Here is a 26,380-nt window from a genome sequence, read left to right as displayed (position 1 = left end):
ACTCCATAGCCAGGGCACACACTCAGGGCTCTGCCCAGTGAGACCACCATGGACTCCAGCCTCCCCAGAGCTGGAGAGCCCCCCACACAGTGAGGCCCCTGGAGGGACGACCAGTAATCACAGATGGGACAAGGGGCGCCAGCAACGTCCGAGAAGAGCAGGGCCTCTGTGTGACCACGCCCCCCCGAGACCCTGATCCACGTGGAGAAAGTGACCTCGAGGCCCAGCTGAAAAGGTAGGGAAACGACGACACTCAGGGCTGCAGAGAAAGCCTGTTATCACCAAGGAGTGCTCCCCGGGCTTCTCTGGGGCTGCATGAGCCGCGGGTCAGGCCTCTCTGGTCCCCAACAAGGGGGACTCTGGTGCTTGGGGGTCTCTCCTGGAGAAGACTGTCACATCAGCATGTACTTCAGCAATGCTGACTGTCCCGCCTGCAGACGATGCGGCCCCTTCTGGGGTCTGCGAGCAGAGGCAGCCAGGATCCCCCAGGACCCCACTCTGAGCTCAGCCTGCACAGCAGCCGGGGACCTGCTGGTAACCCCTAGCCGTTCCACGTGGCATGGGCACTGACCGGACGAGCGCACTCCCAGAAGAGAGAGGGATCCCCCTCCATCCCTAGAAGAACAGTGTAATGACCACATGCCCTCCCAGACTCTGGTCACAAAGCAGGGTCGCTTGCCGTGCCCTGGGCGGCTCAGTGGCAAGAAGCAAGCAGGACGGCCAGAGGGCGGCCAGGGCAGCTCTCTGTGGGGCTCTCGGGCCGTGGGAAGCCTCACCCCAAAGCCAAGCGACGATACCCGGAGCGGCCCCGGCTCGGGGTGTGGCCTGCTCTCCCCGACCCCGCATACCTCTGCTTGGAGGGTAACTTGCTGGCTCTCTTCTCTTCCTCCTCCAGACGCCTGCGGGCCTCCTCTAGCTGGGTCAGAGGGTTGGGGGCCGGGTTGGGTGGCATGGTGGGGTCTTGAATGAAGAGGTGAGAGGGCTGGACGGAGTTCCGCAGCTGAGCACTGACCCAAGGGTGCACGGCACCAGGACGCTCCACAGACAAGGGCCTAGAGCTCTCGTGCGCCTGCTGCTTCTTGGTGCCGGAAGACCTTTGAGAGCAAGAGGACAAGGCGTGGTGGCAAGTGAGAGCCTGGCCAGTGCGGTGCCAGGAATTGGGGCAGGGCCCGGGGAGACCAAGCTCGGCACTGACCCTGGCTGTTAGGCAGCCGTCCACACCCTCCCCCCGTGCCCCTGATACACATGTTCCTTTGTGGCATGCTTCTTTGTAATCTTGAGATTTTACTTATTTATTTGGGAAGGAGAGAATGAGAGAGAGAGAGCATGAGATGGGGGAGGGTCAGAGGGAGAAGCAGACTCCCCGCTGAGCAGGGAGCCCGATGCAGGATCGTGACCTGAGCTGAGGGCAGATGCTTAACCAACTGAGCCACCCAGGCACCCCATTCTTCTGTAATTTTTATTTTTTATTTTTATTTTTTTAAAAGATTTTATTTATTATTTATTTGACAGGCAGAGATCACAAGTAGGCAGAGAAGCAGAGAGAGGGAAGGAAGCAGGCTCCCGGCTGAGCAGAGAGCCCAATGCGGGGCTCGATCCCAGGACCCTGGGATCATGACCTGAGCCGAAGGCAGAAGCTTTAACCCACTGAGCCACCCAGGTGCCCCTCTTTTGTAATTTTTTAAAAAAGTACTTATTTGAGGGGCGCCTGGGTGGCTCAGTTGTTGGGCGTCTGCCTTCAGCTCAGGTCATGATCCCAGAGTCCTGGGATCGAGCCCCGCACTGGGCTCCCTGCTTGGCGGGAAGCCTGCTTCTCCCTCTCCCACTCTCCCTGCTTGTGTTCCCTCTCTTGCTGTGTGTCTGTCAAATAAATAAACAAAATCTTAAAAAAAAAAAAAAAAGAAAAAGTACTTATTTGAGAGGGGCAGGGCAGACAAAACCTCCAGCAAACGCCCCACCAACTGCGGGCTCACTCTCACAACCCAGGTGCCCCTTTGCAACCCACTTTTAATCACTTCACTGAAATATAAACCCGATGCTATACAGACTTCCTTTTAAAAAAAGGCTTTACTATTTTAAAAAATATTTTAACGTCAAAATAAGTGCTCTTTGTGAAAAACCTGAAATACACAGAAAACTCAAAAAAAAAAAACAAAAAACAATTCAAAACATCGTGATTTAGAGATACCTGCTCCCATTGTGTTGGTATATTCTCTTCCCTATTAAAAATACTTAATTGGCACATCTCTGAACCTGTAATTTTTCCTGATTTTCCCCTCCATGCACTAGCATACCTGTGCCTTTGTCACTCAACACAGACAACACTTGACGCCTCACTCAACCCCTGAGTGGACTCCAGGAAAACATGGGCCTCTCTCACGGTGGCTGCAGCTCTCGGAAAGGGGGTTTCGTGCCAGGAGGGAATCCCAGGAAGAGGGGCCCCTGGGCAGTGGGTAGGCTCAGTGCCCTCAGGACCCCAGAACTGCCCAAGGCAAGACACCCCAGGGCGGATGGGCTCAAGGCCAGCCACAAGGACACCCCCTCCCTGGGGCCCGACCCCCACCCCTCCCTGCCCGGCTCTGTACCCAACCTCCCCTCCCCCACTTCCTCCCAAACCCCATCCCCTCCCATCTCCCCATAGCCCCTCATCTCTCCACCCATCCCCGCCAGCCCGTCTCCCCTCCCCACCCCCAACTCCCCACCCCCACTCTGCCTCCCATCTGCCGGCCCCACCAGGCCCCACCAGGTCCTCCGTCTCCCTGCCCCACGCCCCCATGTAAGAACAGCAAAGGCAGAGGCACGTGGCCCCCGAGCTCTCAGGAGGCCAGCGGGAACTCCCGGGGACGCTGAAACACCGTCATGTCCTGACAGCAAGCACAGAGCCATTCCTTGTGAAAACTCAACGACGAGAGAAATCCAGAGAAACCGACAGTCCGCCAGAACAGGTTCTGGGACCGTGCTCGTCCCCAGGGCCACGGGGTCTCCAGGGCCACCCAGAGGTGGGCAGGGCCACCTCGGCTCACCACTCAGGAGGGGCTGGACAGGTGCCCACCCGATACCGCCCCCCACCGGCTGCACACACTCCACCCTCCCCAACCACGTCCAAAACGGAGGAGCATCAGGAAAGCGGGAGACGGAGGAACCAGCAGCAGCCCGCCCACCCAGCAGATCCCACGGGCCCAGGGCCCAGACAGCGGCCCTGTGAGAGATGGTACACGTCTCCAGCCCAGGGGTATGTCTGAGCCACCCCAGTGCCCCACGGTCTCCGCGCAACGGGGGAATCCACAAGGGGCAGCAATAGCTCATCCGGAGGCCGGCTCCGCACCAACCAGCGGCCTCTGGCCCTGCGGCGGCCAGGACGGAGCTCCGAGCTCCGAGGGCTGCCAACAGCCGACGGCTGGGGGGACAGCCCGAGGCCGACCCTGCAGCCTCTGTCTGCAGTGATGGGCAGGCACCGGCCTAACTCCCCCAGTCACTGAGGTCACCGTCATGTGGAGGCGTCACCACCCCAGAAATAACCTCGTGAGAACCGCCCTGTGACAGCGGGGGGGCCCCCTCCTGGCGGGGGTGGGGGGCAGCAAGAGGAGCTCAGACAGAGGCATGGTGACCAGACTGATGTCACCAGCGGGCACTCCTGTCCAGGACACGATGGGGGGCGGGGGGCACCTGTGAGCTCAGAGGACCACAGACATCTTGCTCCTGCTGAATGTGCCACGTGAGAAGACAGCGGGCGGCTAGGCAGTGCCCCAGGGGCGCAGGCAGCCGCGGGCCGGGGGCTCCTCGGGCTGGTTCCACACCCACGTGCCCACGCCCTGGACGCGGCGCGCCCCTTACCCGTGGCCGGCCTTGCGGTGCCTGCTGATCTCCTTCTCCCCCTCGATGATCCACTGCATAATCTTCTGGTTCTTCTCCGAGTCTTCCGACGGGCCTGCCGCCTCCGTGCCCGCACTCTTCCCTGACTCAGCCTTCTTGGCACTTCTTCTGGGCGCAGCGCCGGCCTTCCCGCTGCAAGAGCAAGAACGGGGGGTCACCTGCCAACGTGGCCCGGTGCCGGGAGGCCGTCGGGGCTCTGCGGGCCGGGACGTGGAGGAAGGTGTCCGGATGGCAGCAGCCGGGAGGCCTAGCGCCTGTCCTTCCCCCACCTACTGGCGGCAGCCCCAGGGCCCCGACGCCTCCCCGTGAGGCAGGTGCATCTGAAGCTGCCTGTGAGGTCGAAGGCCTCGATCTCAGGACCCTGAGCCAAAGCCGAGAGTCACACGCCCGACCGGCTGAGCCCCACAGGCACCCCCCATGGCTGGATGACTTTTAAAAGGGAATTCTGGCCTCAAAAACCAGGACAGAGCCCGCAGGAGACGAAGCTTCTCACTGTGTGTGACCTTCGTCCCTGGGAAGACACACGTGGTCCTTACGGACACGGGCTCAGAGACAAGGAACCACAGCACTGATCCCAAAGCAAGGCTCAGGCTGCCTGACACTCACCTGTAGGCCAGGCTGTCGCTGGCATTGGGGGCGGCGCCCACACTCTCCAAGTGGCTGCGAGGCTTGACCGCATGGCTGTGCACCTCTTGGCCCCACGGGAAGCTGCCCTGTGGCCGGCGGGCAGCCTCAGCGTCGGCCTGCTCCTTGGGCCTGGCCGTGCTGTGGTGGTTGTGGTGGTGGCCGTGCCGGTGCAGGTGCGGGCCAGCCGTGTCCAGCTTCGCCCCTGACTTGGGCGCGTGCTTCCCGTGCCCAGAGGGCACGCCCCCCAGCACACCCACGATCTTGGGCACATGCGCGCTGTCAGGGGAGCGGTGGCCAGGCCCCGGTGACTGACAGCCAGGCGTCCTCATGACCCGCTGCACGTGCTCGTCCAGGATGCTCTCCGGGTTCTCCTCGTGTGCGTCCCGGAGCCCCATGCAGCCCACATCTGCGTAGCGGGGCGGGAAGTGGTGCCAGGCGGGGGCCAAAGGCAGCTTATGACTGGCCCCCAGGGGGCCAGAGGGCATGTCCCCATCCTCGCCTTCTTCCTCCTGTAGGACAAGCCCACGAGTCAGCTCCTGGCACTGCCCGTGTCGCAGAACCTCACATCTGGGGTCACAAAGAAGTCAGCCTGGCAGCTCCGTCCTGGGGGTCAGGTGAGGCATTGGACGCTGGCTGGACTTGAGGACCAGGGGAGGGCTTCCCGTCCCCACCCGGCCACAAGTGCTCATGCACATGCGCACGTGGCCACCATGAGTCCCAACGCCCGCCTACGTCCTGCCCACGGACAAACCCCCACAAGGGGTTCTCCTTCACTTCACCTGTCTCAGTAAAGGTATTTTTACCTTTTCAGGTGATTTTCCAATTCCTTGATTTTTAAAAAATCTTATTTATTTAAAAAAAATTTTTTTAAAGATTTTACTTATTTATTTGACAGCCAGAGATCACAAGTAGGCAGAGGGAGGCAGAGAGAGAGGAGGAAGCAGGCTCCCCGCTGAGTGGAGAGCCCGATGTGGGGCTCGATCCCAGGATCCTGAGATCATGACCTGAACCGAAGGCAGAGGCTTTAACCCACTGAGCCACCCAGGTGCCCCATAAAAAATTTTATTTATTTAAGTCATCTCTACCCCCAGTGTGGGGCTCGGGCCCACAACCCCAAGACCAAGAGCCCCACGCAGCTGTCGCTGAGCCGGCCGCCCCCACCTCCTCCGCATGACTGCTGTATCTTCCGGGGCGCTTTCAAGAGAATTCTACCCTTGTACAGGGGCGCTCTCGTCTTGCCCTGTGTTTCTCGGTGGATCCTCCCAGTGAACTAGCTGGCCCTCGTGTGTCTGACAGTCCACAGAACCACATCCATAAACACATCTGACCAGTCTCATTCCCAAGGACACAGCTCACGCTGACTTTCTCATCTCACTCAGTAGTGCAGACCAGGATAATGCTGACTAAATCTCTTTGGGTAACAGCCCGAAGAGCGAGGTAGGGACCCCACACTCCGCTCTAACCCAACCTCAAAACCTTCCCCACGAGACTTCTCACTTAACAGGAGAGCACCTAAACGTCGCCAGCACCAGCAGTCAGCTGCGAACGCGTCCGTCCTGCTCAGGGCAGACGTGGCTCGGAGGACAGACGGACGGGCACACGGATGGGTGGACGGTGAGTGTGCCCCTGACGGATACAGATGGGGACCCTGGGCTCCCTCGCCCCACCCCATGTCCCCGTATTGACCCCTCTGCCTTGCCCTCCCCAGGGCACTGGAAGTGACCCCCAAGGAAGCAGTGAAGAAGGGGGACTCTCTCCATCCCCAGGGGGCGGGGACTGGCCAACAACATCTCGGTGGCTCTGCGCATGGAGGAAATCCATTTTAGGATTTTGAAATGTTGTAGGCTTAACTGAATTGTCTGGGTAATGGGTTCTTTGTTGTTGTTTTTATTTATTTGACAGAGAGACAGACAGCGTGAGTAAGCAGAGCGGCAGACAGAGGGAGAGGGAGAAGCAGACTCTGCGGAGCAGGGAGCCCGACGCGGGGCTCGATCCCAGGACCCTGAGATCATGACCTGAGCCGAAGGCAGAGGCCTACGGACTGAGCCACCAGGCGCCCTTCTTCTTTGTTCTCATTTTCCAAATTTTACAGAAAAATAAGTTATTTTTTCCAAGACGTATTAATTTATTTGAGAGCGCGCGCGCAGGCACGTGCAGCGGGAAGAGGAGGCAGCGTCTTGAAGCAGACTCCCCACTGACTGCAAAGCCTGACGTGGGGCTTGACCCCATGACTCTGGGATCATGACTGGAGCTGAAACTAAGGCAGATGCTTAACTGATTGAGCCACTCAGGTGTCCCAATAAAAATAAGTTATTTTAAAATGTGTAGTTAGTTTTCTTTAAAAAACCTAATTCACGGCCCGTTTATATAGGCTACAGGATCATACAAGACAGGGCGTCTCCTGTCCGTGTGGATCCCCAGACACAGGTAATTTCATCTCATTTTCTCCCGGGTTTCTGTGTGGAATCACACAGGACAGAAGAGAAGGCACTGCTGGCAGTGGGGCCGGGGGCTACCCCAAGGACCAAGGACCAAGGGGTGCCCGTGGGGACAACGTGGCTGCAGCAGCCAAGCCTGGCACCCCCGGCCAGAGGCTACTGCGGGCCCCGAATGGAGCCGCACACCTGAGCCAAGGCCACGTATCTGCCCGTTAGTTTCTGAATCAAGATGCCGGAAACACTAGGGGCTGTTGGTCTGAACGTGTCCTGTGACGTCGCAGAGCCCCACACGGTCCCTGGGGCACGTGTTGCCCTCCACGAGCGAGGCTCCTAATGGATCCAGACACAACCGCCCTGGGCCCGCCGGGGACGCCCCGGAGAAGAGGGGACCACCACTTGGCTGCGAGAAAGTGCGCTGGGCACCCACAGCCCAGCAGCCTCTAAGGGGCCTCCCGGGAACCTTTTTTTTTTTTTTTTTAAAGATTTTATTTATTTATTTGACAGAGAGAGATCACAAGCAAGCAGAGAGGCAGGCAGAGAAAGGGGGGGAAGCAGGATCCCCACTGAGCAGAGAGCCAGATACGGGGCTCGATCCCAGGACCCTGGGACCATGACCTGAGCCGAAGGCAGAGTCTTTAACCCGCTGAGCCCCCCAGGTGCCTCACTCCCAGGAACCTGCAGGGCCACAGGCATGCAGAGCCTCTGAGCCAACTCTCTTCCTGCAAGAGGGTGGACTGGGGACCCCGGCCACAGGGCCAAGATGCTGCTGCTGAGCACCTACGGGTCTCTCCAGGCCTTGCCTCCCCCACAACGAGCCCCTCCTCCCAGGAGCCAGTGAGGGCTGGGCGGGCACGGTGGGGCCTCAGACGGGCAGGTGTCATAGGAGAGCCAGCAGACGCCGGGACAGGGTCAGAGCGCGTCAGGAGCCAGCACGCTGGGAGACCCTGGAGGGAGCTCCTCGGGGGCCCGAAGCCGTCCTCCACTCCACCAGCCGTCCCGGGACCGCTCGGAGACGGAGACGCGCTGCGGCCTTGCCAGGAGGCACACTCACCATCCGGACGCGCTTCAGCCGCTCCTCCAGCTTCTCCTCGGCCTCCCGTGTCCGCTGCACGGCCTCCAGGCGGTGGATGAGCTCCGCGGCGAACTTCTGGGGCTCCACACGGATTTCCTTTGGCATTCGGTAAGTGCGCTGCGAGGAGACACCGGATTAGCCAGCCGCGAGCCGCTCGGAGCCGCAGCCCCCCACGCTGAGACGCGCACACGCTCTTCCTCGGTGACGAGAAACAGGCTACGAAACCTGCACTTCATCGTCAAGCGGACGATCTTGCTTTCTCCCTTTCGCTGGTGGCAACCGCCTCGCTGCCCCTCTCCTTGCTGGACTAGAGCTGTCCTCCACCCGGCACCGACCGGCGAGGGGACTAGAGCTCTGGCAACTCTGCTCCAGCCTTAGGAGCAGAAAACAGAGGCTGGGAGCAGGCGGGAGCTGGGTTAGGTCACTAGGGCAGCGGCTGGCAGGGCCCCGGCTAGCCAGAGCATCTGGTGTCCTAAGCCCAGGTGTGCCCTTCACCTCGGCCCCCCCAGCCTACCCCAGAGAAGCGCCTCTGACACGACGGGCCAGGCCAATCCCCTGCGAGGCCTGGGAAGGGCGAAGGGAGAGCTGCAAAGACCATGTAAGAGGGAGGGGCCAGGCCCGGGAGCCCCCGGCGGGAGACAGCCCGCAGACCATCCTGCACGGCGGGGGCCGGCAGCCCCTGACCCGCAGGCGCGGCAGACCAGGCTTCGGACTTGGGTCTGCTGTAAGGATGGGAGACCCAGAACTCAGGGTACAGGAAAACACCCGGGGGGACGGGAGGGCCTTGTTCGGAGGAGACGGCTCCGGAACGCAGTTTACAGGAATACACTAGACCACGTTTCCGGAGTGTACTTCATTTTGCTGTACTTCCATGTTCAAAAACGTTGGAACAGCACAAAGGACTCCTGTCCAGCCCTCACCCAGACTTCCCAAGTGGAGCTACCTGCCGATTACCGTCATTCCCGCTCAGACACAGACACACAGGCACACACACATGCACACGGGTGTGCACGCACAGTCACACACGTGCATGTCCTTCACCGGACGGTACCTAACACCGAGCAGTAGTTTGTCCTGGAGGCCAGACCCAAGAGGAGAAAGGGGCAAGTGTTTCCAGAGGAGCCCGGGCAATGGGGACAGCCAAGAGGCTGAGGCCCTGAAGGAACCTTCCGGACAGGACGTTCAGACAGAGCCCCAGAGGCTGGTGGGGTCGGCCAGGGAGTGCCGGGACCCACACAGGACTGAGGGCTGAGGGCCAGATGGCAAGAGCCTCGCGGTCCTGAGCCCGCGTGATGCCCCACGCAGGCCACGGGCAGAGTGGAAAGTCCTGACAAGACCGAACCACATGCACATGGCAGGCTCGGCCCAGCGGAGGCACACCCCAAGCCCGTGTGTTCTGGAAAGGAGCCTCTAGGCCGCATGATTATGCTTCTGAAAGGAGCAGATCTGTACAACACCGGATCTATACGAACGGACCCCCTTCCCGCTGCGGACGAACACAATGCACGGGAAAAAGCTGCGGTCATTAAAACTGGGGGGACCTCTGGGGCATGAAAACGGCCTGAGGAGCAGACAGCTCACGCCGGGCAGCTCCCTGGCACACAGCCCCCTGCCTGGCCCCGGGAGCCCCCGCCAGGCACGCAGCGCAGCGCGGCGAATGCACGAGTGGCAGCCGCGGGCCGCGCGTGTCTCGGCTGTGCTCTGGCCACCACGACAGGATGTGCACACACGCTCCTGGGGCAGGCCGGTGTCACCTGCCACGGGAGATGCGCCCCAATCACGGCACACCGCCACCTCCGCAAAGATGGGAACCGCTGTTTGCCGGTTTCTTCGGTAAGAAATGTTACCCCACAAATAAAAGTTAGTTATTTTACCAGGAAAAATGGTTTTGTCCAGAAAAGCGAAGAACGGCAACCGAGGACAAGAAGTCTATGGCAAAAGCTGCTGACTCCCACGAGCAAAAGGTGTTATTTTACGGAGAACGGGGAGGCAGCGGTGGGGCTACTGGGCATGGACGTCCCCGGGACAGAAGCAAGCGTGCTGGTGACGGCGGCTTCTCCTCGGCTGAGGTGCGGGGCTGGCAGATGGGGTAGGAGACGCAGGGCACAATCCTCCGCATAACTGAGGGCCCTTCCCTCGGCCGCGGCTCCTGGGGCGTCCACATAGACCATTCCTGACACTGGGAATGCGGAGAGCTCCCCCTCCTGGCTTCCTGATTCCAGTGGGCGGGGCATATCCAGATCAACTTCCACAGGCGCCCACGAGGTGCGCGAAATGCACGAAATGCACGAGGCCCGCAAAGTGCACGAGGCCCGCGAAGTGCACGAGGCCCACAGGCGTCCACGAGGTCCACGAGGGACAGGACACTCTACCCCTGGAATGTCAAACCTCTGTCACTGAACAACATGCTGCCGTCTGCCCTAAGCCCACGGGGCTAGGCAGGGCTCCAGGCTGCCTCCAGGGCTCCCACGCACGATGCCCACCACAGGGGCCGGCTCCCCCAAGCAGGGCTCGAGTCCTGCCCAACCGCACCCCGGCCTGGCCCCCCGCCTGGGCCCAAACAAGCCATGGTGGCCGGGGACCCCCAGAGGCCAAGAACCCCCCACGCTACAGATAAGCCCCCAACACAGTCAGGAGCTGGCCCTCACGCGGGACCCAAAACAAAGCCCTGGCAGGTGAGGAGGCCGCTGACGTCTGACTCCCTGTGCGCACTGACCGCCTGGACGGGCCCCAATCCACTCCAGCCACGGTTTGTTCCCGTGAGTGCGTGAACAGCGTGGACACCGGGCTCACTGAATCTTCCCCGGAAGACAACCAGCACTCAAGAGGTCACCCGCTTCTCTCAGGAACACACAGGACCTCCTACTTTCCCCGAGGGGTCACTGAGGGCCAGGCCCACGCAAATGTTCTCAGCTGCCCCATAGAGCTCGGGCAACTGAGGAAGGAAGGCTATGAGGCCATAGCACTGTCCATACCACACGGCAAGGCCAGGCTCTCACTGCCATGCCACTGACTGTCTCAGCTCTATCTTTGCGCTGGCTCGGCCAGGACCTTCCAGAACATGAAGGCTCCTCACTTTCGACTCTAGAACCTTCCCCGAAGGACACCTCTCGCTCCTGACGCTTCCGGATTCTCTCTGTGCCGAGTTCTGAGAAGTCGTTCCAGGTCTGTATCCAGCTCACCCACTTTCTCTCCTGGTTTTGTCGAATACTCTGTTTAATTTGTTGAGTTAAGAACTGTTCATTTTGAGGGGGGCCAGTGGCTCAGTCCGTTACGCATCTGCCGTCCGCTCACGTCCCTGGGGTCTGGGGTCGACCCCTTGCTCACAGGCGGTCTGTTAGGGTCAGCACGCACACGCCCCCCCCCGAAATACATCAACCTCGAGGGTGGGAAAACGCAAGAGAGGAGCCGCTGCGGGTGCCGCGAGAGCTACTCCCGAGCGCCCGCTGGATGTGCCGCCGCCAGGAACCTGACGGCAGGTGTCCCCCGCTGGGGCCTCCTGCCACAGGCACCCCAGACCCCCAAGGCTACGCGGGCCCCACGCTGCTTCTCTTCCTCCCCGCTGCGGCCCGCGGTGCTCGGCTGGGCTGCTTCTCTGCGCCCGTCTCCCCTGGGCTTTCAGGACCCTGTGAGGTACGGAAATCTAAAGCCAGCTCTTGGGCATGGGGGCCCTCAACTTGCGCTGTGTCCTGGCGCCATCCCAGCATGAGGCCCCTGGGGGGGGGAGCGAGGCCCTCTTCACCGTCCGCACAGGCAGCATCCATCCGTCCCATCGCAGAAGCGGCTTCTTCCCACTGAGAGCAGATACTTGTGAGGGACTGCGTGGGAGGACGTGAGGGCCCTGGCCCTCAGCACAGGGCCCTTGTCTGTCTCGCACCGCCACGACGCCGGACGCTCCAGCTGGGCCCTGGGGACGGGGCAGCGCCTCCATGTGGCCCTGTGTCCGCTCACTCCCTTCCCTTCGAGGACGTGGGTTACTCCTCCCGCTTCCCTGCCCAGACCCAGTTCTGAGTTCCGGTGTCCACGGAGCAGAGCCGAGACACGCAGGCGGGACCTGCTCCCCGGGAGGGAGCCCAGAGAGGCCCCTCGCAGCCACGCACAGGCGAGCGCGCACACACACACGCTCCCCGTGGCATCTCCCTCTACCCCCCAAGCAGACCCCGTCTGTGCCTGGTTGAGACCAAATCGGCCGTGCCAAGGCTGGACTGGGAGGTGACAGACGCTGGCCCGCCCTTGCCTCAGAAGTAAGGGCGTACCCACCTCCCTTCCTCTCGACCATCAACCGTCACTTTTCTTGTCTGGAAATTGAAGAGACCCTAACCGAGGAACCCTGACCACAGACGGGTGTGCGCGGACCCTGCTCGGAAACTGCCGATAGGTGCTCGCAGGCATCCCCGGGGCTGGAGGCCACCGCAAACTTCCCTTCTCTTCCCCGGGAAGTCCCTGCGGCTCACCCGGTGGGCCAGAGTGAGGGAAGCTCCCCTCCCCTCACCCACGCGGGAGCTCTGCTGGTGGGGACAGAACGCCCGGCCTGCGGCGCCCAGTCAGGACACCCAGCCACCTTACTGTCTGCACCTGAGAGGGGACGCAGGGGCAGCTTCCACAGTAAGTGTTCACAGCAATTTGGGACTGGGGTCGCTAAGGGTCACCACACTGCACTCAGGAGGCCCACGAGGGGCCGGGCCCAGCATCAAGCCAGTGATGGGCTCAGAGCCGCTGTCCCACCTTAAGGAGAGGCCCCTCACTCACCAGGAAGGGCAAAGGCTGCCTGGTGGTTCGGGTGCTCCGTCAGGCCCTCCCTGCCCCTTGGCAGGGACCCGGCCGGCTGGACCTACAAGCCGCCCCAATGTCCTCTCCAGCCTGCGGGGTGGGACCGCACGGGACCATGTGCTGGGCCTGGACGTGAGCCGAGCTCCCAGGATGCCAGCCAAGGGCCACTCCCACCGCCCAGTGCCCCAGCGGCCAGGCGGAGCCCCCGGGGAGAAGGGACGGACACGGTCCAGGAGGACCGGTGACCCATGACCTCAATGACGGGGAGGGGACGGCCGGGCAGCGAACTTACGGGGATGTGAGGTAGAGGCACCCGCCCGTTGACCTGGACGCTCTCCTGCATCTCCCGGCGGTGCTGCCTGCGGATCCTGTACGGCGGGACTCCATCCCTGCGCGGGAGAGAGAGCCTCGCGTGAGCACCCGGACAGCGCAGCGAGACCGCCCAGCTGGCGTTCCCTGCGGCGCGGCCACGCGGCTCGGCGCGGTCTCTCCCCTGCTTGTAAAGGTCTATTTATTCGGGGCGCCGGGGGGGCTGCGTCGGTGAAGCGTCTGCCTTCGGCTCAGGTCACGCTCCCGGGACCCTGAATGAGCCCCGTGTCGGGCTCCCTGCTCGGTGGGGGCCTGCTGCTCCTTCGCCCTCTGCTCCCTGCTGTGCGCTGTCAGGTGAAGAAATAAAATCTTTAAAATAAAGAAAGAAGAAGAAAGAAAGAAAAAAGCAAGCCAACCCGTTGCCCTGGGAGGCAGAGTGGCTAACGGGAGCCCAGAGCACATGACGATGCCCGGCAGAGCACGAGGCCCACCAAGGACGGCTTCTCTGCGTCCCTGTCTCCTTCTCACTGAAGGACTCTGATGGCTGGAACGCAGGGGTCTTTACATTGTCTGGCTGTCGGAGGACCCTGGCCTGCCCAGCCTGCCCTGGGTGCCGTCAAGAGCTGTGTACTCCCGCCTCCTTCCCAAGCACGGCCCCGGCGGTGGGGGGGTGTGGGGGGTGCTGGGGCACCAGGGCGTGTCTGAGCCCTGCTGCCCTGACTTGAGGGCATGTACATGCAGCCACCATGCTGATCTCACTTTAGCAGCTGTTGTGCAGTTGTCCCACGGGGCCAGCACCGAGTGCCCAGTGTGTCCTGACCCCGGTCCCGGGCAGCCCCACACCCCCCAGTCAGCGGCTTCGTTGGCAGTTCCCTAGGCCACACTCGCCTCTCATGATGCTCTGCCGCTGAGCCCTCATCTAGGTGCAAAGGCTGCACTCTGGTTCAGAGCGAGGTAGGAGGAGGCTGGGACAGTGTCTCTCTTGACTGCCTCAGTTTACCCGGATGTCAGGGCCCCGGCAGGGTGTGCAGTGTGACTACCTCAGCAGCTCAGCAGGGGCACTTACGGGCTCGGGTGTCAAGGAACAGGGGAGTCACACGCACCCGAAACGTCCTGACATGCCCACACGGGGTTGTTCGGGTTTCCTGAGCCACCCGATTCCTTGCTTCTCCTACGTTCTGACGGGCACTCAATTCCACACGGCTCTGCGGTCAGACGCTGTCCCTGGACACCCACGTTTGAAGTCAGCAAGCCAAGCCATTGCTCGTACTGGGCGGCTGACAGGCGGGGCAGCTGCCCCAGGGGCCAGAATCTGGACAGAACACACACCCCTACTTTTTGCCTCTGATGTATATTGAGGCATCTTGTGATGCAAATTGACTGTCCCTACACTTCTGGGTCTTGGTGTAAACCAAGGTGAAGAGAGCATCAGGAAAAGAAAAATATTTTAAAAGCTTAAGTTCTGGGGCGCCTGAGTGGCTCAGTGGATTAAGCCTCTGCCTTCGGCTCAGGTCATGATCTCAGCGTCCTGGAATCAAGCCCCGCATCAGGCTCTCTGCTCAGTGGGAGCCTGCTTCCCCCTCTCTCTCTGCCTGCCTCTCTGCCTGCTTGTGATCTCTGTCTGTCAAATAAATAAAATCTTAAAAAAAAAAAAAAAAAAGCTTGAGTTCTTTCCTTTAGCAAATGGACGTCCTTTCTTAGAATTACGAGACTTTTCAAGAAAACACGTGCTGGCCAATTAATTTTCATTGTAGTGCCAGTTTCAGGGAAGAGAGAACCAGCTGCTACAGAGTCCCGCTCCCAAGCTGTCACCGCTTGTGGGGGTCGGAGCGAGAGCCAGAACCACGGTCCGCTCCAGCAGGACGCTGCTAAACACACGTCAACGTTTCATCTGAGAGAATGAAATGATGGGGACAGACCCATCTCGTGATGTCGCCACCACGTGGTCCCCAAAGAGGAGGAGAGAAGGGGTTCCAGACGCGACGCGGGGCTGGCTGGTGTGGCCCAGCAACGGTGCAAGCTGGCCGGGCCTGCACACCCCGAGGCAGCGTGGGGAGAACATGTGGACACAGGCCAAGAAGAGCACACGCTGGGGACAGCCTCCGAGGTGGGGCCACAGTGTTCGGACAGGTTCCCTAGAGAAAGACGGGTTTAGGGACCCTACTCTTTCACGTGAAGAAAGAAGCTGGCTGGGGGCGGACACCCCGACGGCCAGCTGACGGTGGCGGCTCCTGTCCCTGCGGTCCCGGGGTCGGGGTGCGGGGACACTTCACACCTGCTTGCTATCCCGCCAAAGGCTTTCCTCCGGCCCTGATGGTGGTGGAGAGTGTCAGGGTCCGGCCGCCAGCCCCGGCCCCGGCCGGGGACATCCTGTCAGAGACAGTCAGGTGACTGAAGTGGGGTAAATCTGACGTTCCTGGGCGGCCATGACCCCAAATGACCTTGGCAGGCTGCCCGGGCCACGCCCTGATGTGACCACACAGACTCTTACACCACTGGACTTCTGATGTGCATTTGGGTCCCAAAAAGCCACTTGCCAAAAACCAAAGCAGAGTGTCAGAAAACAAGTTCTTTTCCACAAAGGGAAGGCTCCCCCGGAGAGAACAATGGGAGAATGAGGTCCCCTGTGGCCAATGAGGGACACGGAGGCTCCAGGTGGCTCCCGACAGTCGCCGAGGCCTCTGGGACGCACGCGGCCCCCACCGCTATCCCAGTCCTCTGGGCACTGGGGCCGGCACAGACCCAGCGGCACCAGCTGCCGTCCGGCTCCTGTCGTCCCAGCTCCCGCGCACAGTCTGCGCGGGCACGAGATGTGGCACAGCGAGGGAAAGAACCGACGGAGAGGGACCCCGCACAGCCAGCACCCTGGGCGCCACACCGGCCCTGCTCAGCCACCCCCCCCTACCGGTTTTCCTGGTTTCGAAGGTCACAGCAGCCTTGGCCTCAGGGAGAAGCAGCTACCGCAAACTCAGGGTGTTTTGTGATCCTCCTGGCAGCGCAGCCTGTCTGTGTACCAGAGGCGGGGGGGGGGGGGGGGGACCACACGTTCTCCAGGAAGACAAACCCCGCTGGGGACAGCACAGGATGCGCCCGAGAGGAGGGGACTCACACGCTGCTGTCGGTGAGGGACAGGCTATCAGCGTCGCTGGACAGGCTCTGCTGCTCGCTGTCGTTGGCGCTCGTGGCCGGGGCGAGAGCATAGCCGGAGCTGACGTAGTAAGGGTTGACAGGCTCCCGCCAGGACCCGCACCTGTGGACAGGGAGCAAATGTCAGCGGCAGCCCGACACCACGTGGTGCTCCCCCACCTCCTGAGAGTCACCTAGACGTCTGATTCCTGAACCGCACGCGCAAGGCCTCCAGAAGAGACAGCACAGAGGGCCGGGGTCTCCGTCCTGCCTCTGGCCGCTGCTCTTCCCACACCAACCACTTAAGCCCCGGGCATCTTCCAGATCCTTCCTGTGCACTTACGCACATGCCCAGGTGAGCACGCAGGCCGCCGTCTAACTACAGCGGGACATGTGCGCTCTGCAGGCTGACTTGCTGCGGAGTAAACCCCAACTCCAGAGGCAGCAGTGTCACCGGCGTCCTCGACCTCACGTCCTTTCCCCCAAGAGCGTGAGGACACCGCAGGTCGAGGCAGCCAGGACTCTCGTGCACACGTCCAAGAGCTGTCATAGGACGGAACATGCGAGACAGGAGAGGACAGTATGTGTCATGCTGCCTTCTGGTCACTTCCTCCCCCTTCGGGGCACTGGGACCACACACAGATTGGCCGGAATGTACCGCCAGGTTTCAGTCTGCAGAGACGATGGGGTGGCACCATTGACATCCTGTCTCCCCTCAGTCACCTGCTCATGCCTTTCATCCGCTCTCCACTGGGATGTTCAGGAGTTTCCCAGAAACATTCTTACTGTCAACTTTCAGGTACACGTGTAAAATACACTTTCTCCCTAAGTGTCACTTTTCTTACTTTGTTTAGGCTAACTTTGGTCACACAAAAGTCTTCATGTCTACAAAATCGGACTTACCAAGCTTTTCCTTCACAGGTTCTTTTGCATCTCAGTTCGCAGGCCTGCCTCATTCCAAGATTAAAACTGTACTCTTTTATTTTTCCCCAAATGCTCCAAATTTTTTTTTTTAATTTAGAACTTTACCTAAAATGGTGGGTATATTATCTACCTCGTTCCCTTGCATCCAAACGGAGAGTCTGTTGTTAGCACCAAATACTGAATAATCCACCTCATTCTGAGTAATTTCCAAAGCCCATCTTGGTCCTCCCTTCGCGCGCCCCTTTCTGGAGGCTGCGCTCTCCTCCCGTCTAGACTCTGCTCCCACGCCACCTCCCCCAAAGGCCGTCCTCACACCGCGACACACCAGTCCTGGGCCAAGGGACACACGATAGCACAGTTCTCCCGACGGGGGCCCGTCGAGCCCTCCTGGTGGCTGGGGTACCCACCTCGGGTGCTCAGTGACTCTCACGCCTCGAGCCCCAGCCTCGCTTCTGACAACAGGACCCAAACACTTGTCACATGGATGGACAACAGCCTGCACCGAGTGCTGGGGACCTGGGATGAACTCGTGCCTCCCTCAGTGCGGAAGGAGGGAGACCAGACTGCTGCTCAGCTGACAGAAGCCCTGTGGACAACGGTCAGCAGATCGACAGAACTTTCTGGAAGCCCCAATCCCAACCACCCACACAGTGAGAAAAGATGCTTCAACAGGACTTGGAACTGGGCGCCTTAGTATCCTGAACGCCCGTCCCACCGGCTGTGCGGGGCTGGGCCAGGCACCCCGTCCCTGGAGAGGCCCGACCAGGTGGGGCCAACTCTCCCGGGGGCCTGGGCACCCGCGGTCTCAGGAGGGGCAGCACCTGAGGCCTCAGACACCAACAGAATGCCAGCCGGCGAGGGAGGGAGGCCAGCGACACGGCCACATCCCTCCCGCACCAGCTGCACATCCCCACGCCAGCGAGCGGTCAGTCACTGTCCTCCAGCTCGCCGGGCCTCCCGATCCACCCACCGCAGCCTGAGGCGCCCGTGGAGGCCAGAACCAGCTCCAGCTGAGGGACGGCCGAGGCAGGGCGGTGAGGGCTATCAGAACGGTCTGGCCAGAGGCTCGCGGCAGGGGGTGGGGATGTGGGCAGCGAGGAGGGCCGCCTGTCCCTGGTCCCGTTTGTTGACGCTGCGCCTAGACGTCTGACCTGAGGCAGAGAAAACGAGCTGAGCCTGCAGAGCAGCGAGATGTTATTTTTACTTTGTTTTTTAAACGAGCCTCTAGGCCCAACATAGGGCTCGAACTCGCCACCCGGAGGGCCAGAGTCGCACGTACCCCCGGAGCCGGCCGGGCGCCTCGGGCCGCAGGGCGGCGTTTCCCCGGCGCAACCGCCACTCCCGCCGCCCGGCCGGCCCGGCGCTAAGCGGACGACTCCCCCGTCTGTCCGTCTCCGTGAAGAAGGCCGAACCCGGGCAGCGCTCCACAAGCCCCCGCTCGGCCGGGCGGGGAAAGACCCTCACGTCGAAGAGAAGACAGCGGCCGGCGCGGAAGGCCCAGGCCCCAGAGCGCACCGGGCGCGGCCGCGGCGCCCCCGGCCTCGGCCTCGCCCCGGGCGTCCGGAACCACGGCCCGCGGGACGGCGCGCGGAGGGTCCGTCTCGGGCCGCGCCGCTCCCCGGGGCCCGCGCGTGGCGACCGCGGCGCGCTGGGTTCGCGGCCCACGCCGGCCGCAGACGCCACTCACGGAAACAGCGTCCGCCGTTAAGGCAAAAGGCAAGACAGAGAGGGTTTCCGGGTCTCCGGCCGCCGCTGCGGGGCCGCGAACGACCGCGCCGGCGGGCGAGCAGAGCGCGGGCCCGAGGGACGACGAGGAAGGCCGAGGCGCTCCTGCCCTCGCGTCAGCCGCGGACCTTCGAGACGGTAACGCTGCGCGCCGGCGCCGAGACGGCCCGCGGCGGGGGCTTCGGGGCTTCGGGGCTTCGGGGCTTCGCGGGCTTCGGGGCTTCGCGGGCTTCGGGGGCTTCGGGGGCTTCGGGGCTTCGCGGGCTTCGGGGCTTCGGGGCTTCGCGGGCTTCGGGGCCTTCGGGGCCTTCGGGGCTTCGGGGCTTCGCGGGCTTCGGGGCTTCGCGGGCTTCGGGCCTTCGGGGCTTCGCGGGCTTCGGGGCCTTCGGGGCTTCGCGGGCTTCGGGGCTTCGCGGGCTTCGGGGGCTTCGGGGCTTCGCGGGCTTCGGGGCTTCGCGGGCTTCGGGGCTTCGGGGCTTGGGGCCTTCGGGGCTTCGCGGGCTTCGGGGCCTTCGGGGCTTCGCGGGCTTCGGGGCTTCGGGGCTTCGCGGACTTCGGGGCTTCGCGGGCTTCGGGGCTTCGCGGGCTTCGCGGCTTCGCGGGCTTCGGGGCTTCGCGGGCTTCGGGGCTTCGGGGCTTCGCGGGCTTCGGGGGCTTCGGGGGCTTCGGGGGCTTCGCGGGCTTCGGGGCTTCGGGGCTTCGGGGCTTCGGGGCTTCGCGGGCTTCGGGGCTTCGCGGGCTTCGGGGCCTTCGGGGCTTCGCGGGCTTCGGGGCCTTCGGGGCTTCGCCGGCTTCGGGGCTTCGCGGGCTTCGGGGCTTCGCGGGCTTCGCGGGCTTCGGGGCTTCGCGGGCTTCGGGGCCTTCGGGGCTTCGCGGGCTTCGGGGCTTCGGGGCTTCGGGGCTTCGCGGGCTTCGGGGGCTTCGGGGCTTCGCGGGCTTCGGGGCTTCGCGGGCTTCGGGGCTTCGGGGCTTGGGGCCTTCGGGGCTTCGCGGGCTTCGGGGCCTTCGGGGCTTCGCGGGCTTCGGGGCTTCGGGGCTTCGCGGGCTTCGGGGGCTTCGGGGCTTCGCGGGCTTCGGGGCTTCGCGGGCTTCGGGGCTTCGGGGCTTGGGGCCTTCGGGGCTTCGCGGGCTTCGGGGCCTTCGGGGCTTCGCGGGCTTCGGGGCTTCGCGGGCTTCGGGGGCTTCGGGGCTTCGCGGGCTTCGGGGCTTTGCGGGCTTCGGGGCTTCGGGGCTTGGGGCCTTCGGGGCTTCGCGGGCTTCGGGGCTTCGGGGCTTCGGGGCTTCGGGGCTTCGCGGGCTTCGGGCCTTCGGGCCTTCGGGGCTTCGCGGGCTTCGGGGCTTCGGGGCTTCGCGGGCTTCGGGGCTTCGCGGGCCAGAGCGCTCCGGCGTGCGAGGACGCGGCGCGGGGGAAAGCGCGTTCCCGCGGGACCGCCAGGAAGCGGAGGCGGGGCGGGGCGCGCGTCCCCTCCCGGTCGCAGGACGGGGGCTCCGGGCACCAGCCGTCCGCCCGCCGGGAGCACGTCCCGCCGCGGGGTCGCTCCTGGGCCGCCCGCCGGGCGCCGCGCGTCCTCCGCGCAGGGGAACTCGACCCGCCGATCCCGTCCGCTGGGCCTTCCCGGGCCTCGAGAACGAGCGTCTGCAGTTTCCCCGCGACGCCGCCTCCGCGCGTCCCGCGTCCTGCCTTCCGCCGTCCGACCGCTGCGGCTCGGGCTGGAGCGCCTGCCCCGCGCGTCCGACGTCCCCGTGCGGGTGACGGCGGCGGCCGGACGCGGCGGCTCCTCGCTTCCTCCCCGCGGACAGCACGACAGACGAGGGGCCGCCCGCCGCCCGGCGAGCCTCGGCCCCAAAGACAGTCCCGGCTCCTGCTGCGACGCTCCCCGCGGTGACCCGCACGGGGGCCTGTGCCGTCTCCGGTGACCCCCCGGGACCGTCATGCTCTGGAGACGCGCTCCCGGAGGTGGACACGGGCTTCTACAGACCCCTGTGCGCTGGCGGAAGGAAAGGGAAATCGGACCCGCCTTGGGACCAAAGGGGTGCCCTCCCCGCGCTGAGCCCGGACACCCATGGGACAAGGGCAACTTGAGTCCGACACGGACGCGACACCAGCTGCTAACCCAGAGGACAAGGAACTGTGTCGCCGTCCTACTGTGGCTCTCCGAGCCCAGCACCAGCAGCACTTTCCACCTCGCCTACCTGGGTCCCTTCTCCCTGCGTGCGACCGCCACTCCTTCCCACTGGCTTCACTCGCCACACCTTTTTATTTTCTTTTTCAAGATTTTATTTATTTGAAAGAAAGACAGGAAGAGAACAGATGCACAAGTGAGGGGAGGGAGAAGATCAAACAGAGCCCAAGGCCAGCACAGCGCCTGACATCGGGCTGGATCTCAGGACCCTCTGAGACCCCCACCTGAGCGAAACCAAGACTCGGGTGCCGCACTGGCGGAGTCGCACAAGCACCCTGCTTCAATCCGATCTGTAAAAAATTCCACCCCCCCGCCTCTGCTCCTCCCTGCTCCCTTCCCTCTCTGTAAAAAAATAATGTAAATAAAAATGAAAAATAGTTCTCAAACTTTCTAGCGATTGTCAGCAGCAGGTGTGCCCCAACCCGCCTGCTTCTCCACCTGAGGTGAGAGCTCTTGCCTCCTCGAAACCCTCTGCGGCCTAACCTGCCCCCTATTCGGGAGGAAAAACCACTCGGACCCCCCATCCGCCTGCAGCCTGCACCTGAGCACTCGCCCCACAAGGACACTCCTGTCAACCCCCTCAGTCAAGCGTCCTTGAGTGACGGTCTTGTGATTTTTTTCTCAGAAATTCAGGCATCTATGGTATTAGCGTCCCCGTTGGGCCCCGGCTGCTCTGACACGGAGATTGTGCCTCCCGGGTCTCACCCGGAAGCGCGCTCAGCATTCCAGGAAAGCACTGGTTTCTGTCCCGCAGCAGCTCTGCACGCCGGGCTGACAAGCTGGCCCCACTGGCCTCTCGCATTCACGTCGGTCTGGAGGGACACCAATGTCCCCACACTGCCTTTCCTAGCAAGTCAGGAGGTCCCTGGTCAGCTCAGGTGACAGGTGGGCCTCGTGGCTAATGGGCCAAGGAAGCCACACGGCCTCCTTCTTTCCTCTGGTCTGTTTATTTCCCGCATCTGAAATGAATCACCGTTAATGTCCCTGCTCTGACCCCCCATCCCAGCTGTCTCCGTGGTTGTGTCCTCAGCGGCACCCGGCACAGACACCGTGAACCAGCCCCTTGCACACGACGCCCATGTCCTGACCCTGACCTTGGCACTGCGCTCAGCACCACATGGGCCACAAGCCCCGCCCCTGATCAACACGGGCAGCTGCAGGCGCAAGCCCTTCTCTGCAGTGTAGACCGGCGCATCAGTACTCGAGCGCTAGTGCCACGGAACCCGTGCCAGGTGTGCGCAGAGCCTCAGGTCGGCTCACACCTGCTCCTTCCGGGCGGTTCTATGGCCCCCAGGCAGTGGGGCAACACTCACCTGTGTCTCTGGCCGTGAAGCGCTCGAGGCGCGGGCCTGAACTCCTTATGTGGGCGTGTTCTGAAGCCCAAAACGCGACTGTGGTCGCCTCTGTACCGAGCAGTTCTTATTCACCCACGTGACCACGTGAGCACGTCAGGCCTTCCCCTGTCTGTGGGGAGGCCCCTCTGGGAGGGTGCACAGAGCCCCGTGGGCCATGACTGTCTGTTCCTGCAAACTGTGGGACCAATGGCTGCTCCTCGAAGGTCATTTCTTCCTGAGTCTGTGTGACGGTGTCGGGGTCCCCTCCTGCTCTTCCCTGCTGCCCTGCGGGTGACTCCTTCTGGCTCCCCCTCTGATGGGCTCATCTCTTCAGGCTCTCCGTGCGATTTCGTATCTGGGCTGTGGGCCTTAGGGTGGCCACTGGCCACACGTGCCATCCAAACGTAGTCAGACTCCACAGATTCCACGTACAGCCTCCAGACGCGGTGGCCGCGCGGTGGGGTGCCTGCCATGGGGTGACCCGGGGCTGGGGGACTGGGCAGCCAGCGGGGACCCTCTCACGCCACAGCCTAGAAGATCTGTGTGGCTGCTCGCTCTCCTGGCGTCTGGAGAGCCCGTCAGGGAGCCCCGGGTCCCCGGGAGGAGGGAGCTTACGTCCCACAGGCTGTCCGACACCCCATGTCTGCAGCTCTGCCGAGGTCTGACCCTGGCAACTGCTTCCGGGGGCCCCCGCTCTGTGCGTGACCACCCGTCGCCGCGGACCTGCCGCTGCTACAGTTTGCCACGGGAGTCGCCGTGGGTTTGGATGAAGCGCTTTCTGCCAGACGCCAGAGCCCCCGAAGCTGGCTGGAGGCCCACCTCCGAGGGGGACTCTGGCTTTGAGTCCTGCTTTCGGGGCACCTGGCCCAGCGCAGAAGCAGCCCTGGTTCGGAGCTGGGAGGTGGGGCCCCAGCCCTGCGAGCTGACAAAGGAAACCCAAATTTCCCCAAATTTGACCTCGGAGTTAGAGATCCCCCCCCGGGAGTTTGCGCCCTGAGTCTTCCCCTCTCTGTTTAGCCTGGTCAGTTCTTGAACACATCTTCGATCCCAAGACATGCCTGTCTGTACAGAAGTGCAGAGAACAATGTATGAACCCAAGGCTCCTGTCACCTCCACGGTGACCCCTCCGAGGCCAGCCTGTCGCCCCCAGGCCTCGCACACCTCACCCACCCCTGCCGCGTGGCGTGTAGGCGGCTACCACAGCTGCTTCGGCAGAGGGCTGGTCGCGAGACCCCAGCCCCCAAAGCACCAAGTGCCCCTTTCGATCAGGCAGGGAGAAGCAGGGGCTGTGAGCACCTTCTCCCGTGGCTCTTCCCTCAAACTCCTCGAGGCAGAAGGAAAGCAGAAGACCTCGTTGTGCAAACGGTGGCCGGCGCTGGCCGCCTCCTCCACGTGCCCTGCTCACACCCAGAGGCCCGTCTGAGCGCAGCCAGCGCCAGGACCGACCGGGTTAGCACCCGCCCGCCCCTCCCCGCCGGCAGCTGGGCCCACGCGCCCTCCCTTCGCTCGTCCTGGGACCGCGCCGGAGGTCCTCACCTACCAAACCAGCGACAGAGGCTCCGGCACACCCCGCGGCCCCGCGCGCCGGGCGGGGGCAAGTCGGGGCCTCGCTCCAGACGCGGCGCCCCCGCAACAATGCGGGAGGCAGCCGGGGCGCCGGGTTCTGCTTCTGCGCCTGTGAAACTTCCGTCGGAGCCCGCAGAGTTACGGAATCTCTGGGAAGGACGGTACCCACGAAGAGCCGAGAGCGAGCGCGAGCGGGCGTCCGCGTCCTGCCCTGCCCGGCGCCGGGCTCCCCCGCCGCGCGCACCCGCCGCCCGCCCCGCGAGCCGCGCGCCCACGGAGGAAGAGCCGCGAACGCGCGCTCCCGCGCCGGGCCTCCGCCGTCCCCGCTGCCGACACCAGCACGCGGAGGAGAGGCCGGGCCGGCCCGGGAGCCGCTGAAGAAAACGCAGGCGGGAGGGCGAGCAAGGCGCAAAGCCAAGCCGGGCCAGGCCCTCCGCCCTGGGAGCAGGGCGGGCGCTTCAGTCGTGCCTCTCAGGGCAGAGGGCGTCACCAGAGTCTGGGGAGCCGGGGACGTGGCCTCTCAGATGGAAGTAAAAGCGGGGGACAGGGTGAGGTGGGGGCCCGGCCTGGAAGCCGGGAGACACAGAACAGCGGGCGGCCCCAGCGGGCAGGCCGGGCACCGGAGTCAGGGAAAGGGCTCCCACCCCGAAGCGGTCACCTCTGGCGGCGCCGGGGGCCCTCCGCCAGCGAAGCGACCGACTGGCGCTTTCGACTTGGGGCACAATCCCAGGGTCGCGAGCCCCGGCCTCCCCTGGAGATTCTCCCCTGCCCTCGCCCCATCCCTCCCTGCGCGTGCGTGTCTGCGAGCGCCCGCTCGCCCTCTCTAGAAAGAACGAGAAGGAAGCTGTCCTCTCTTACTTGTGAATGGCCAAGCTGGCTGAGGGGCAGGAAGGGCCGAGGCGGCGGCCCGGCTGCCGGGGGGGCTCTGCCTCGCTCCGACCGACCTGCCCCCGAGCCAGAGCGCCGCCGACCGGGCTGCCCCGTGAGCCCCGGAGTCGCGGCCGCTGCCGCACCGCAGGGAGGCCACCACGCTGAAGCGGCCGCTGTCCCAGGATTCGCCGTCTGTCCCTCCATCCAGGCAGCTCACAGGGCGGCCAGACCCTCGGGCCGCTGCCCCGGGACACCCCTGCCCCATCCGCCCGCTGCGGGACAGAGCTAAGCCGCCTCCCTCAGGCAGCTTCCGTGACTGAAGCCGACCACGGGAGCGCAAGGAAGCGTGACGGCGGCCCTCTCGTCCCCGGCGCACTCCGCCCGGGGCAGCCTGCGGGCTTCGGACACGGCACCAAACACGCGTGGACAGACGTGACACCAAGGCCACCCCTGGAGAGGCCCGGGCGACCCACCACGCTCCCTCACCTCCAGGCGGCCGTGCAGCAAGGGACAGTCCCCGGCACAGGCGCACACAGGTCCTGGGCCACGGTGAGTTACTTGCGGTCACATCGGGCCACACTGGACTGTCCCCAAACTGACCGCTACGATGCTCCCAGCCAGCTCCTCCCCTCTGAGAACGCGGCTGTCTGCAGCCTGTGTGCTCCTCTCCCCCCGCGCAAGGCTCCGTCTCTCTGCTGAACGCGGCTTTCCGGTCCTAACCAGTCCCGGGCCGCCCTGTGACGTCCTACAGAGAGTTACGGGAACAGTCTCCACCCTACACGCACCGGGCTAGTGGCTCTCCGCCTGGCCTCAGCAAACGCAAAGGTGCGCTTGCTTTGCCGAGTGGACTCCAGACCACGGCGCTAACTGTAAGCTCACTTTGTTTACCTTTTCATCTGTCTTGAGAAAGTTCTATGCCCAACTGGGAGCTCAAACTCAGGACCCCAAGAACAAGAGGGGCACGCTCCACTAAGCCAACCAGATGCCCCACATCAGTGGATTCTAACTGAACTAACCAGAAGGAACCAACGCTGAGGTGATTTCTGCAAAGTGAGAAGACCAGCCCAGGAGCGCCTGGCTGGCTCACTTGGGAGACTGTGTGATTCTTCGTCTCCGGGCCACGAGTTCAAGCTCCACACTGGGACAAAGAGTTTACTTAAAAAGTAAATAAATAAAAATAAAATAGAAATTTAGAAATAGGTCACGCTTCAAGCCATTTCACAACATCCCTAACTACACCCGTAAGGAACGCCTGGGTGGCTCAGTGGGTTGAGCCTCTGCCTTCAGCTCAGGTCGTGATCTCAGGGTCCTGGGATCGAGCCCCGCTTCGGGCTTCCTGCTCGGCGGGGGGCCTGCTTCTCTTGCTCCAGCTCCCCCTGCTTAAGCTCCCTCTCCCTCTGCCTGCCGCTCCACCTGCTGGTGCTTTCTCTCTTTTTCTGTCAAATAAATAAACAGAAACTTTAAAAACAAAAAAATTTTATAAATACACCCATAAATTCAAGAAACCTCAGGCTTGTAGAACCACATGCCTGGAATTCAGGCCTTTGTCATCAAACACCTGAC

General features: G+C 63.1%; 1 protein-coding gene across 2 annotated transcripts in view; it reads right to left on the bottom strand.

Moving 5' to 3' along the window:
- AXIN1 (axin 1) overlaps positions 1 to 26,380 on the bottom strand; it is a 52,197-nt gene that overhangs the window by 3,821 nt on the left and 21,996 nt on the right. For both annotated transcript variants that reach the window (XM_080831138.1, XM_080831139.1), the window contains exons 3-8: positions 16,199 to 16,339; positions 13,073 to 13,169; positions 7,990 to 8,127; positions 4,480 to 5,009; positions 3,835 to 4,005; positions 849 to 1,094 (exon numbers count right to left, since the gene is read on the bottom strand). In XM_080831138.1, the coding sequence (XP_080687264.1) occupies positions 849 to 1,094; positions 3,835 to 4,005; positions 4,480 to 5,009; positions 7,990 to 8,127; positions 13,073 to 13,169; positions 16,199 to 16,339 (1,323 nt within the window). The remainder of the gene's footprint in view (positions 1 to 848; positions 1,095 to 3,834; positions 4,006 to 4,479; positions 5,010 to 7,989; positions 8,128 to 13,072; positions 13,170 to 16,198; positions 16,340 to 26,380) is intronic.

The sequence above is a fragment of the Martes martes genome, assembly GCF_963455335.1.
Source record: "Martes martes genome assembly, chromosome: 18".
Lineage (NCBI taxonomy): Eukaryota > Metazoa > Chordata > Mammalia > Carnivora > Mustelidae > Martes > Martes martes.
The sequence above is the reverse complement of the archived record's forward strand: the minus strand, read 5'-3'. Positions and strand labels throughout refer to the sequence as shown.